Genomic DNA, 12,787 nt, shown 5'->3' on the forward strand with positions numbered 1-12,787 from the left:
ATTTTCTTTTTTTACAGAATTCCAACGTATACTTGATATTCAAGGTATGTCAGTTTAAAATACTGTTCTAATTACCTACCTTAGAATAATGAAAGAAACCAGTACGCATTTAGAATCAGATTAATTATTTTTGTATGCATACCCAAATAATTGTTTGTTGTATGATTTCTTCTTTGTTTAACCTTCGAAGAAACATTTTTCGAAATAATTTGATATTCCTTTGCACCTTTTCTGCAAAATACATAAAAAATCACCCCGTTGTCTCTCCAATTAGTTTTATTAACCTTCGAAATATATGTATTATGATTATTATTATTATTATTATTATTATTATTTTTATTTTTTTTTAATTTATTTTCATATTTTTAAATTCAATTATAACGTTCAGTAATTATCTAATAAACATATTGGTTTACAGGTCTGGCAACGGAAGACGACCCTTTTGGAGGTGAGTCTGTTTGGAATACTTATTTTATTTTAAAATTCGGAGCGATATTGTTGGTTTGTTGTAGCGTATGAGTATTGAAACACTTTTTATTTCCAAAATGATGTAATGCGTTTATTGTTTTCAAACAGATTTTACTTGATATTATTTGTCGGAATGATGTGAAAAAATTACACTCGTAAGTTGATTGGTTGTATTGCTTTCACTTGGTTGAATTCGGATTCTGTAAAACATGATATTGTACATGTATTTTAAGTGGTTCAATATATTTTATGCTTTTTTATTTCTCCTTAAAGGGAACATCATAAAGTGCACACATTTGATCAATACGTGATCGACGATCATTTTGAATTTTGTATTTGTTCCGTTGTTTTCTGCCTTTTTTTTTTGAGATGATTTCGTGTTTTAACGTCCGAATAGTGACGACAACAATTGGATAAAATGATATTTGCGGTAACTTACGCCTGAATTAGACATTCAACGACTATCATCCGCATAACACTTTGTGATGGATTCGAGATTTGTCGATATCATTGGAATGAATAACACCTATTTGTTGAATTGTATGTATTGTTTCCACATGGTTGAAATCGGATTCTGTGAAACATGATTCAGGATCATGTGCATAATATTGGCAAAATACGGATAAAGATGCATTTTATGAAATAAATGAAAAATGCGCTGTAAATGAGTTTTTTTTTTAATTTCACTTTTAAGCGTTTTATATATAAGAACTGTTCAGTTAAACCATCAGTCTGACATTACCAAGAGTATCATCTGACAATGTTGTTAAACTAGTACGCTCTACATCTGCGTATGTATGAACGAAAATAAGACTGATGTTACTTTTGGAGATATATACAATCCAAATTTATTAGGCGTATACAAAATTATAATATCAAAGATTATAGTCGCAGATGGTTTATCCTGTAATACTTAGTCATGGTTGGCGGATGGTACGTGACGAAGATATGACTGGAATCGTTTAGTTGAGGTAAACTGTATGCAGTCTTTGAACGATCTTGGTCACAAAATAACCCCCGATCGGCACTAAATGACATTCCGACTGTCCGATGGCAGTCCATTCTGTTTGGAATTATACCCCCGCCCATTTTTGGTCTCTACTTCCGACCTTACTTGTGTCAAACCAGTGATCATCATAGCTCAAGACAGCTCTCAATCGTGCTGTTCGACATAAGCCGCGTATTATCCAAAGCTTAAATTACACCTGGTTTAGACAGCAGTGGTCAACCAGCGGACATGATCAGCCTATCACCGCATAGTTAACCTAGGCGAAGGTCACGCTCAGATGTACGCTGCTAAATGTACAGGGTCTCACTAGCAGACGAACGAATCAATTACGCTCTCCTGAGTTTTAAGATATTTTGACGGAAACCTGGACTTATGATTTTTTTTAGATTTCGATATGGACAATTGTAAATGTTATATTCTAAATAGGTAGACGAACGTGTAAACGGTAATTTTGTATCTCTGTTTTTTTGTCAATTTAACACGATTCAGCAAACCATATAAGCGCAGGTGTTATGTGCATTCAAACACAAGTCAAATCGAATATAGCACTATTTCTTTGTACAAGTCTGGGTTCAATACAAATTTTTAATACTTTTTAAAATTATATGTCCTTATAAATTAGATAAATCAGAGTAAAATAGAAAAAAACAAATTGCTCAATCTTGATTCAAAATATATGTACATTTAAGTATGCAAATTATAATCAATTTCAAAAACAGCAATGAAATAAGTCAAGCTTTAAAAATGAAAAAATATACTGGAATATGTTTCTAATGCTTATGCTTATATCAAGACTCTATCTATACTCAATATATATATATATTTGAAAGTTATTTTAGGAGTGTGAATAATCCTACTGATCCTTTTTTCAGCGTAAGCGAGCATGTTGTTATTTGTTTTGGGATTAATAAGAGAAAAATGAGTTTAATGTTATTTTTAGCAGAATTGAGAACGCCTATCAGCTTAAGTTAACAGTCAAGGGAAATCCGTTTTGGTGCCATATCTTATTACGTTGATTAATAAGTATTGCAATATGTTTTTTTCCACAAGCATGATCTGCTGATTTTGTATTACCACTGCATAAAAAGGAAAATATAATTAAATTTATGTACAATTCGGTATAAGGTAAAAAATACTAATGTATGAGGCGATGGCTGATATTGTTCTATCGGTTAAAGACAAGTTGAAAGTTTTTACCATTCCTTTTCTCGATGCTTCTGAACGACATAAACTTATTTTATATCAAAAATGGTTGAATGGGATTGATGTCAATAGCAGACATTTCTTATATTAAATGCTGATGATATTCATATATTTGCAAAATAAGCTGCAGTTAATTTCCAATATTGCAATAAATGGAATTTGTTAAGAAAAATAAAACTAAAAAAACACTATGATATTATATCAGGCCAAGCACTAAAAGCCATTTTTGAAATAAATAAATATCTGTATAAGTGCACCGGCCTTTCAGTAAAGTGTAGAATTCATCTATTTGGCATACTAATCGCCAATGTTTTGAATTATGCAGGAAACGTTATTTTAATATACTGCTGTTGAAAGAGTTCATCTACAGAATAGAATTATTCAGAAGAATCAGGGAGATTGAGAATAAAGACATTTGGATATATTAATATAATTCAATACTGGGATAAATCTGGGGAAAAAAGATAATAACAAGTACATAAAAACGTTCATATTATGCAGCCTTATAATTGATATGGAAGGAAATCAATTCGAACGAATTTGTTTTCACTAACCAAAGGTCTTCCTTGTAGTTAAGGTTGTATGGTGCATGGTTTTATCAAGAAATATGAAGTGTTTAACAATTTAATATCATTAGTTAAACAGCACCTAAAATATATTTCATCCAGGATCCATATATGCATAAATTTGTGAAGCTCTTAATATAAAAATGAAGCTATTTTGTAAAATGTAAGAGTGTTTGTTTTTAGAGTATTTAAATAAAAATCATTACGCTATACTCTATGCTATCTATATAGGTTTTATATATTTGCCATTTATTTGTTTGTTACCAATTACAAAATATATTTTACTCAATGAAGCTATAGATAGACATAAACCATTAGAGCCCCTCTGTATGTCTTCATCATAATTTTTTTTTTCATCAATTGTGTTAGTTGTTTTGCTGTTGCTTTTTGTCTCCTTTAATTATGTAGTTGTTTTGTCAGATTAGTCAATAGCCTTTTTGGAAATAAATATTTTGTTCTGTTCGGTTATGTAATATATTAATGGTTGCTAGAAGTTGAATTGATTGTATTGATTCCACTAGGTAGAAATCGGATCGTAACACAAACATCTTAAAGTGTTTCGATATATATTGTTATCATTCTTTACATTGCTTCGTATTGGGTATCTGAAAGATGCATACTTACTAATAATTAAAAGAAATACTAAATAAGTTCGAACAATAAAGTTGTACTCTATAGTAAATGCGAATACTCATTGACATAATGTTGACAGTTTTGCATCATAATTACTTATTAACAATGACAATTCATTTCAATAGTTTTCAAACGTTTTACTTTCTTTAATACTATTTAGCCGATTCATATTTCCAAACTGTTGTGCTAAACTCTAAGTCTAACTTCGAGTTATGTCGGTACCATGTTATTTATCTCCCCTTGTTAGCTAAATTGGATTATATGGTACATGAAACAAAATCACATACAGATTCCATTAAGAGTAGAAATAAACAATACATATATATTAACTCTTTCAATTCCTCTAAATTATACTTTACATTGTTGAATTTGAAATATGCAGACTTATTCAAAATTGAAAAAAAAATCGTGAATACGTTCAAACAATATAAATTTACTGAACTTTTTCAACCATCAGTCAAACATTATCAGGTGTTTATGATATTAACAAATAGCACTCATAGTCTGTCGTATGTCTTTCGTATGTTAAAATGTTTGCTGTACATGGTTTTATTCCACAACATTAATTCTACTTAGCTAATATGAGGCGAGTACTTAACACTGCTGAATAGCTTTATAGATTTACAGCTCTTAAGTTCTGCTTCATACCAATAAAAACTTATTTCCGAACTATTGCTTAAACTTTAAATTGCAAAAAAACTCCATTTAAAAGTATCACAATGTTATACATTCGAGTTAAGTGGGATATACTAATATATTTTTTTGAAATGATTATTTAAATTACACTTCGTTGAATAAGGACTTTTAGCAACGTCGTTCATGATCTTGTATAATGAATATATATGATTCGGTACGATTTTGAGTATTATTAACATTGTTCCGTAATATTAAAAAATGCAATCATACACTGAAAAACAGGAATAATCACTGCGTTGGATTAATATAATTTTACTCCATGTGTGTATAAACTTTGATATTGGCTTATAAAAGAAAACTCTACAGTACATGTATGTTATTTACAAATCAAATATACACTGAACTTGTTGTCGAATGCTCTTAGTTCAGTTTCACTTTTAAGCCAATTGGTATTTAATAACCGTTGTGTAACACCGCCAGTTGAATAATACAATCACGGGACGATAACGCTCGTTATCATCGTTTGTCTGTCTAAATAATGACCAATCACAAGTATACACGTTTAATCCATTTCCGAATCAAAGTTTCAGTAAAATATATTGTATTTGTATAATTTCATTATTCTTTGATCTTGGTAGTATGCTGGCGGAAATCTTTAGGCTGTATACAACTCTAACAAATAAGCTCCTTTGTCTATGCAATATATTTTATTGACTAGTCAAAGGATATAATTGTTTTTCATAACGTTCAATATTTTGTGAATTTTCTTTTTTTTACAGAACTCAAACGTATACTTGATATTAAAGGTATGTCAGTTTAAAATACTGTTCTAATTACCTACCTTAGAATAATGAAAGAAACCAGTACGCATTTAGAATCAGATTAATTATTTTTGTATGCATACCCAAATAATTGTTTGTTGTATGATTCCTTCTTTGTTTAACCTCCGAAGAAACATTTTTCGAAATAATTTGATATTCCTTGGCACCTTTTCTGCAAAATACATAGAACATCACCCCGTTGTCTCTCCAATTAGTTTTATTAACCTTCGAAATATTTGCATTATGATTTTTTTTATTATTATTATTATTATTATTATTATTATTATTATTATTATTATTATTATTATTAATTTATTTTCATATTTTTTAATTCAGTTATAACGTTCAGTAATTATCTAATAAACATATTGGTTTACAGGTCTGGCAACGGAAGACGACACTTTTGGAGGTGAGTCTGTTTGGAATACTTATTTAATTTTAAAATTCGGAGCGATATTGTTGGTTTGTTGTAGCGTATGAGTATTGAAACACTTTTTATTTCCAAAATGATGTAATGCGTTTATTGTTTTCAAACAGATTTTACTTGATATTATTTGTCGGAATGATGTGAAAAAATTAAACTCGTAAGTTGATTGGTTGTATTGCTTTCACTGGGTTGAATTCGGATTCTGTGAAACATGATATTGTACATGTATTTTAAGTGGTTCAATATATTTTATGCTTTTTTTTATTTCTCCTTAAAGGAAACATCATAAAGTGCACACATTTGATCAATACGTGATCGACGATCATTATGAATTTTGTATTTGTTCCGTTGTTTTCTGCCTTTTTCTTTTGAGATAATTTCGTGTTTTGACGTCCGAATAGTGACGAGAACAATTGGATAAAATGATATTTGCGGTAACTTACGCCTGAATTAGACATTCAACGACTATCATCCGCATAACACTTTGTTATGGATTCGAGTTTTGTCGGTATCATTGGAATGATTAACACCTATTTGTTGAATTGTATGTATTGTTTCCACATGGTTGAAATCGGATTCTGTGAAACATAATTCAGGATCATGTGCATAATATTGGCAAGATACGGATAAAGATGCATTTCATGAAATGAATGAAAAATGCGCTGTAAATGAGTTTTTTAATTTCACTTTTAAGCGTTTTAAATATAAGAACTGTTCAGTTAAACCATCAGTCTGACATTACCAAGAGTATCATCTGGCAATATTGTTAAACTATTACGCTCTACATCTTCGTATGTATGAACGTACATAAGACTGATGTTACTTTTGGAGCTATATACAATCCAAATTTATTAGGCGTATACAATATTTAATATCAAAGATTATAGGCGCAGATGGCTATCCTGTAATACTTAGTCATGGTTGGCGGATGGTACGTGACGAAGTAAGAACTGCAATTCTTTAGTTGAGGTAAACTGTATGCAGTCTTTGAACGATCTTGGTCACAAAATAACCCCCGATCGGCACTAAATGATATCCCGACTGTCCGATGGCAGTCCATTCTGTTTGGAATTATACCCCCGCCCATTTTTGGTCTCTACTTCCGACCTTACTTGTGTCAAACCAGTGATCATCATAGCTCAAGACAGCTCTCAATCGTGCTGTTCGACATAAGCCGCGTATTAGCCACTGCTTAAAATACACCTGGTTTTGACAGCAGTGGTCAACCAGCGGACATGATCAGCCCATCACCGCATAGTTAACCTAGGCGAAGGTCATGCTCAGATGTACGCTGCTAAATGTACAGGGTCTCACTAGCAGACGAACGAATTAATTACGCTCTCCTGAGTTTTAAGATATTTTGACGGAAACCAGGACTTATGATTTTTTTTTCAGATTTCCATATGGACAATTGTAAATGTTATATTTTAAATAGGTAGACGGTTTTTTTTGTATCTCTGGTTTTTTGTCAATTTAACACGATTCAGCGAACCTTATAAGCGCAGATGTTAGTTGCATTCAAACACAAGTCAAATCGAATATTGCACTATTTCTTCGTACAAGTCTGGGTTTGATATAAATTATTGATACTTTTTAGAATTTTATGTCCTTATAAATTAGATAATTCAGAGGAAAGTAGAAAAAACAAATTGCTCAATCTTCATTCAAATATATGTACATTTAAGTATGCAAATTATAATCAATTTCAAAAACAGCAATGAAATAAGTCAAGCTTTAAAAAATGCAAAAATATACTGGAATATGTTTCTAATGCTTATGCTTATATCAAGACTCTATCTATACTCAATAGATATATTTGAACGTTATTTTAAGAGTGTGAATAATCCTACTGAACCTAGCGTAAGCGAGCATGTTGTTATTTTTTTGGATAAATAAGAGAAAAATGAGCTTATTGTTATTTTTAGCAGAATTGATAACGCCTATTAGCTTTAATTAACAGTCAAGGGAAATCCGTTTTTGTGCAATATCTTATTACGTTGATTAATAAGTCTTGTAATATGTTTTTTTTCCACAAGCATTATCTGCGGGTTTTGTATTACCCCTGCATAAAAAAGGAAAATATAATTAAATTTATGTACAATTCGGTCTAAGTTGAAACATACTAATGTATGAGGCGATGGCTGATATTGTTCTATCGGTTTAAGACAAGTTGAAATTGTTCACCATTCCTCTTCTCGATGCTTCTGAACGACATAAACTTATTTTATACAAAAAATGTTTGAATGGGATGGAAGCCAATAGCAGACATTTCTTTTATTGAATGCTGATGATATTGTTATATTTGCAAAATAAGGTGCAGATTATCTCAAATATTGCAATAAATGGATAATGTCAATAGCAGACATTTCTTTTATTAAATGCTGATGATATTGCTATATTTGCAAAATAAGCTGTAGTTAATCTCAAATATTGCAATAAATGGAATTTGTTAAGACAAATAAAACTAAAAAAATCACTGTGATATTATATTAGGCCAAGCACTAAAAGCCATTTTTGAAATAAATAAATATCTGTATAAGTGTACCGGTCTATCAGTTAAGAGTAAAATTCATCTATTTGTCATACTAATCGCCAACATTTATAATTATGAAGGAAACGTTTTTTATAATATACTGCTGTTGAAAGAGTTCATCTACAGAATAAATATTTTTCAGAGGAATCAGGGAGATTGAGTATAAAGATATTTTGGATATATAAATATAATTCAATACTGGGTAAAATCTTAAAAAAAAAGATAATGACAAGTACATAAAAACGTTCATATTATGCAGCCTTATTAATGATATGGAAGGAAATCAAATCAAACCGAATTTGTGTTCACTAACCACAGGTCTTACTTGCAGTTAAGGTTTTATGGTGCATGGTTTTATCAAGAAATATAAAGTGTTGAACAATTTTATATCATTAGTTTAACAGCACCTAAAATATAATTTCATCCAGGATCCATATATGCATACATTTGTGAAGCTCTTAATATAAAAATGAAGCTATTTTGAAAAATGTAAGAGTGTTTGTTTTTAGACTATTTAAATTAAAATCTTTACGTTATAGTCTATGCTATCTATATAGGTTTTGTATATTTGCCATTTATTTGTTCGTTACCAATTAAAAAATATAATTTACTCAATGAAGCTATATATAAATATAAACTATTAGAGCACCTCTGTATGTCTGAATCATTATTCATCAATCATGTTAGTTGTTTCGCTGTTGCTTTGTATCCCCTTTATATATGTAGCTGTTTTGTCAGATTAGTCAATGAACTTTTTGGAAATACATATTTTGTTCTGTTCGGTTATGTAATATATATGCATGGTTGCTAGTTGAATTGATTGTATTGATTTCAATAGGTATCAATTGGATCTTAACACAAACATATTGTCAAGTGTATCGATATATATTTTTATCATTATTTACATTGCTGAAAGATGCATACTTACTAAGAATTAAAAGAAATACTAAATAAGTTCGAACAATAAAGTTGTACTCTATAGTAAATGCGAATACTCATTGACATAATATTGACAGTTTTGAATCATATTTACTTATTAACAATGGCAATTCATTACAATTGTTTTCAAACGTTTTACTTTGTTTATCACTATTTAGCCGATTCATATTTCCAAACTGTTGTGCTAAACTATAAGTCTAATTTAGAGTTATGTCGGTACCATGTTATATATCTCCCCTTGTTAGTTAAATTGGATTATATGGTACATGAAACATAATCACATACGAAATCGTGAATACGTTCAAACAATATAAATTTACTGAACTTGTTAAACCATCAGTCAAGCATTATCAAGTGTTTATGATATTAACAAATAGCACTCATAGTATGTCGCATGTCTTTCGTATATTAAAATGTTTGCTGTACATTGTTTTATTCCACAACATCACTTTAGTGGGATATTCTAATTATTTTTGTTGAACTGATTATTTAAATTACACTTAGTTGAATTAGGACTTTTAGCAACGTCGTTCATGATCTTGTACAATGAATATATATGATTTGGTACGAGTATTATTAACATTGATTCGTAATATCAAAAATGCAATCATACACAGAAAAACAAGAATAATCATTGCGTTGGATTAATATAATTTTACTCCGTGTGTGTATAAACTTTGATATTGGCTTATAAAAGAAAACTCTACAGTACATGTATGTTATTTACAAAACAAATATACACTGAACTTGTTGTCGAATGATCTTAGTTCAGTTTAACTTTAAAACCAATTGGTATTTAATAACCGTCGTGTAACACCGCCAATTGAATAATACAATCACGGGACGATAACGCTCGTTATCATCGTTTGTCTGTCTAAATAATGACCAATCACAATTATACCCGTTGAATCCATTTCCGAATCAAAGTTTCAGTAATATTCTATGTTCATAATACAGAGTTAACATAAAACTATATTAAACATACGGGTTATGTCTTTATTGTGTATTTCACTTACACGTGCTTGTTTAATTGTTGTACTGCTTCCATTTGGTGTAATAGGCTTCTATGTAACGTGGAACATGATCTCATACAAGTTCTTGAAGTGTTTCTTTGTCTTTAAAGCATACTTTACATTGTTCCGTGATGGAAATCTTAAAGATGCAGACTTATTCAGAATTGAAAGGAATCAAAAATACGTTCACACACTATAATCGTACTTAACTTATCAATCAAACATAACTTATAAAGTGAGTATACTGTTTATCGATAACACTGCTTATATTTCGTATGTTAAAGGTCAGTAATGAGTAAAATATTAATGGTAAAAATATTTTACCTAAAAAAGTGTTGTTTTTTCCGTTTCACAATGGGAAAGAATGAGTAGTCGGCAGCCATTACTGGTCTCATTGTTACTAAATTCAGCTGCACGCGTCTCCAATGCGACTATATATTCATACGCTTGGGAAGGTTACAATTGAAATTATCGAGTGATGAATTGGATTATGGTAAAATATGAATGATATTTTTATTATTTTATAGTTGTAAGTATAAATATTTATCTGCATTTGATTCATAGACCACTTGAGCACACTTAGACCCTAATTTGTGATGCTAACGCACTGAAAGGAGACATTTATTCAAAAACATGAACTGCAATAACATTTCACGAGTTACCAACTTGAAAAATAATTTTATCATCATAACAGAGAACGCTGAGATTTCAATATATTTAATAACTTTAACACCCAGTGTTCCTAGTAGTCACGACCTCGCACGGAACAATTCAGCTTATAATTTACTTTTACTTTTGAATTTCGATTATTTAGGAGTATGCATTAAAGTAAATGAACATGATATGAGTTTGATATTCTTTGAGTTCCATCATTCTTGTCATTCGATACACTTCTGTAACGACCTCCAATTTGTGTTTGCAAATCCTAGATTTCGCAAACTCAAGTACCCTTTAAATACGCTGTAATCGAATACTGACCTATAATTTAGTTAGAAGGCTTCATTAAGGTGTGATTTTGGTGTTTTTTGTTTGCGAAATGTTTTTGGAAGTTTGTCTAATTGACCCACCAACTTCGGGCCCCAGCGGGGTTTTTGCAGAAAAACACGGGGTTTTTCACACTCCCGCGGGATTTTTCTCCCGTTTTTCAAGAGCTGGGGAAAAATCCCGCGGGGTTTCAATAATACACGATTCAAATTATTTTAGCTCAAAACAACATCTTATATCAAAAGAAACATTATGCTTTGACACCGGAAGTGAAATAACGCGAAACAAAAAAAACCCGCTTTTCAGTACGGGGTTTTTCTCCTGCGGGATAAAATTCCTACATTTTAGCAAAAAAAGAAATCAATTCAAGCTTTATGTTTTTGAGATTGTATACATTACTTTAATGTAAATACTAATTTGAATGACTATTCTAGAGTCATTTCTTTCATTTGAGAAATCTATTAATTTAATGCATATTTTACGGGAGAAAAACCCAGCAAAAATCAGGAATGCTATTTAACGAAAAAAAAAACACCGACAAAAGCCATTTCAATTTCCAGCGGTTGGATGTTGTTAAGGAAGTGAAGTTGTTTTACATATTTATATTGAGTCAATAATATTAAGTTAACATGTGTTTTTAATAAAAAAATCAGATTTTAATAATTAGTTGTTTGTAACCGTCGGCATCGTCGATATACAGGCGTTATAGCCATCAGTGATCTTCCAGTTTATTTATTGTCTACATGGTCACTTTCATTCAAGGCTTTAAAATTTCATTTAAGAACTACCAAGTGATATGTAATTTCGTTTAAATAATGGATAACTAACCCCCAACCCCACTCCCCTTCACTGCCACTTAACATTTTAAAGCTGCACTCTCACAGTTTTGCCGTTTTAACAGATTTTTTATTTTTTGTCTTCGAATTACCCATTATTGGTATCTTGAAACCAGTGGTTAAAGACTGCTGTCAAAATATATGATAGCAGATTTTTAAATTTCAGTCAGAAAACTTATCTTTTATCTCTATAAACCGTTTCTTACGGTTCAAGAAAAATGCATGAAACATAAAATTTTAACTTATAAAGAAAAAATCTGTGACTATTTTTTGTCAGCAGTCTTATATGAATGGTTTGAATGCACTAAATTCAGGTTCCATGACAAAAATTAAAGAAGTTGTCAAAATGTTCAATGTGTGAGAGAGCAGCTTTAATAATTATCTATAATTATTTTATTGTCTAGGAAAAATACCATTAATGACTACAATTTTTTTTTTTGCTTAACAAAAATCTTCCCCCCATAGACACACACACAAGTGACACAACCCATTTAATACTAATGTAATACTTTTGTAATCTATACCCTGTGTCCACAATGTTTTATACTGAATGTTAAAGGGTTGGTAAAACAGTATGGATAAGGGTGTTCAATATGGGGATTAAACCCATGATAGACAATGCACTAGCATTGTCTTCTACTCAGCCCCGGTGGCTGACCACGGTGGCTGATTCCCACCCAGACATACATTAAAGGGACTTGGACACCAGATGATCCAAA

The 12,787-nt window shown here is 30.6% G+C and overlaps 1 protein-coding gene across 10 annotated transcripts in view; it reads left to right on the top strand.

Annotated features, from left to right (window-relative positions):
- The window catches only part of LOC128221318 (uncharacterized), a 73,120-nt gene that overhangs the window by 36,094 nt on the left and 24,239 nt on the right, over positions 1-12,787 (top strand). For 5 of the 10 annotated variants that reach the window (XM_052929860.1, XM_052929865.1, XM_052929868.1 and 2 more), the window contains 4 exons: positions 18-44; positions 419-448; positions 5,295-5,321; positions 5,716-5,745. In XM_052929860.1, coding sequence (XP_052785820.1) covers positions 18-44; positions 419-448; positions 5,295-5,321; positions 5,716-5,745 — 114 coding nt within the window. The remainder of the gene's footprint in view (positions 1-17; positions 45-418; positions 449-5,294; positions 5,322-5,715; positions 5,746-12,787) is intronic. The other 5 variants (XM_052929863.1, XM_052929866.1, XM_052929870.1 and 2 more) reach the window with 2 other exon arrangements.

This window comes from Mya arenaria, chromosome 16 (genome assembly GCF_026914265.1).
Source record: "Mya arenaria isolate MELC-2E11 chromosome 16, ASM2691426v1".
Classification (NCBI taxonomy): Eukaryota; Metazoa; Mollusca; class Bivalvia; order Myida; family Myidae; genus Mya; species Mya arenaria.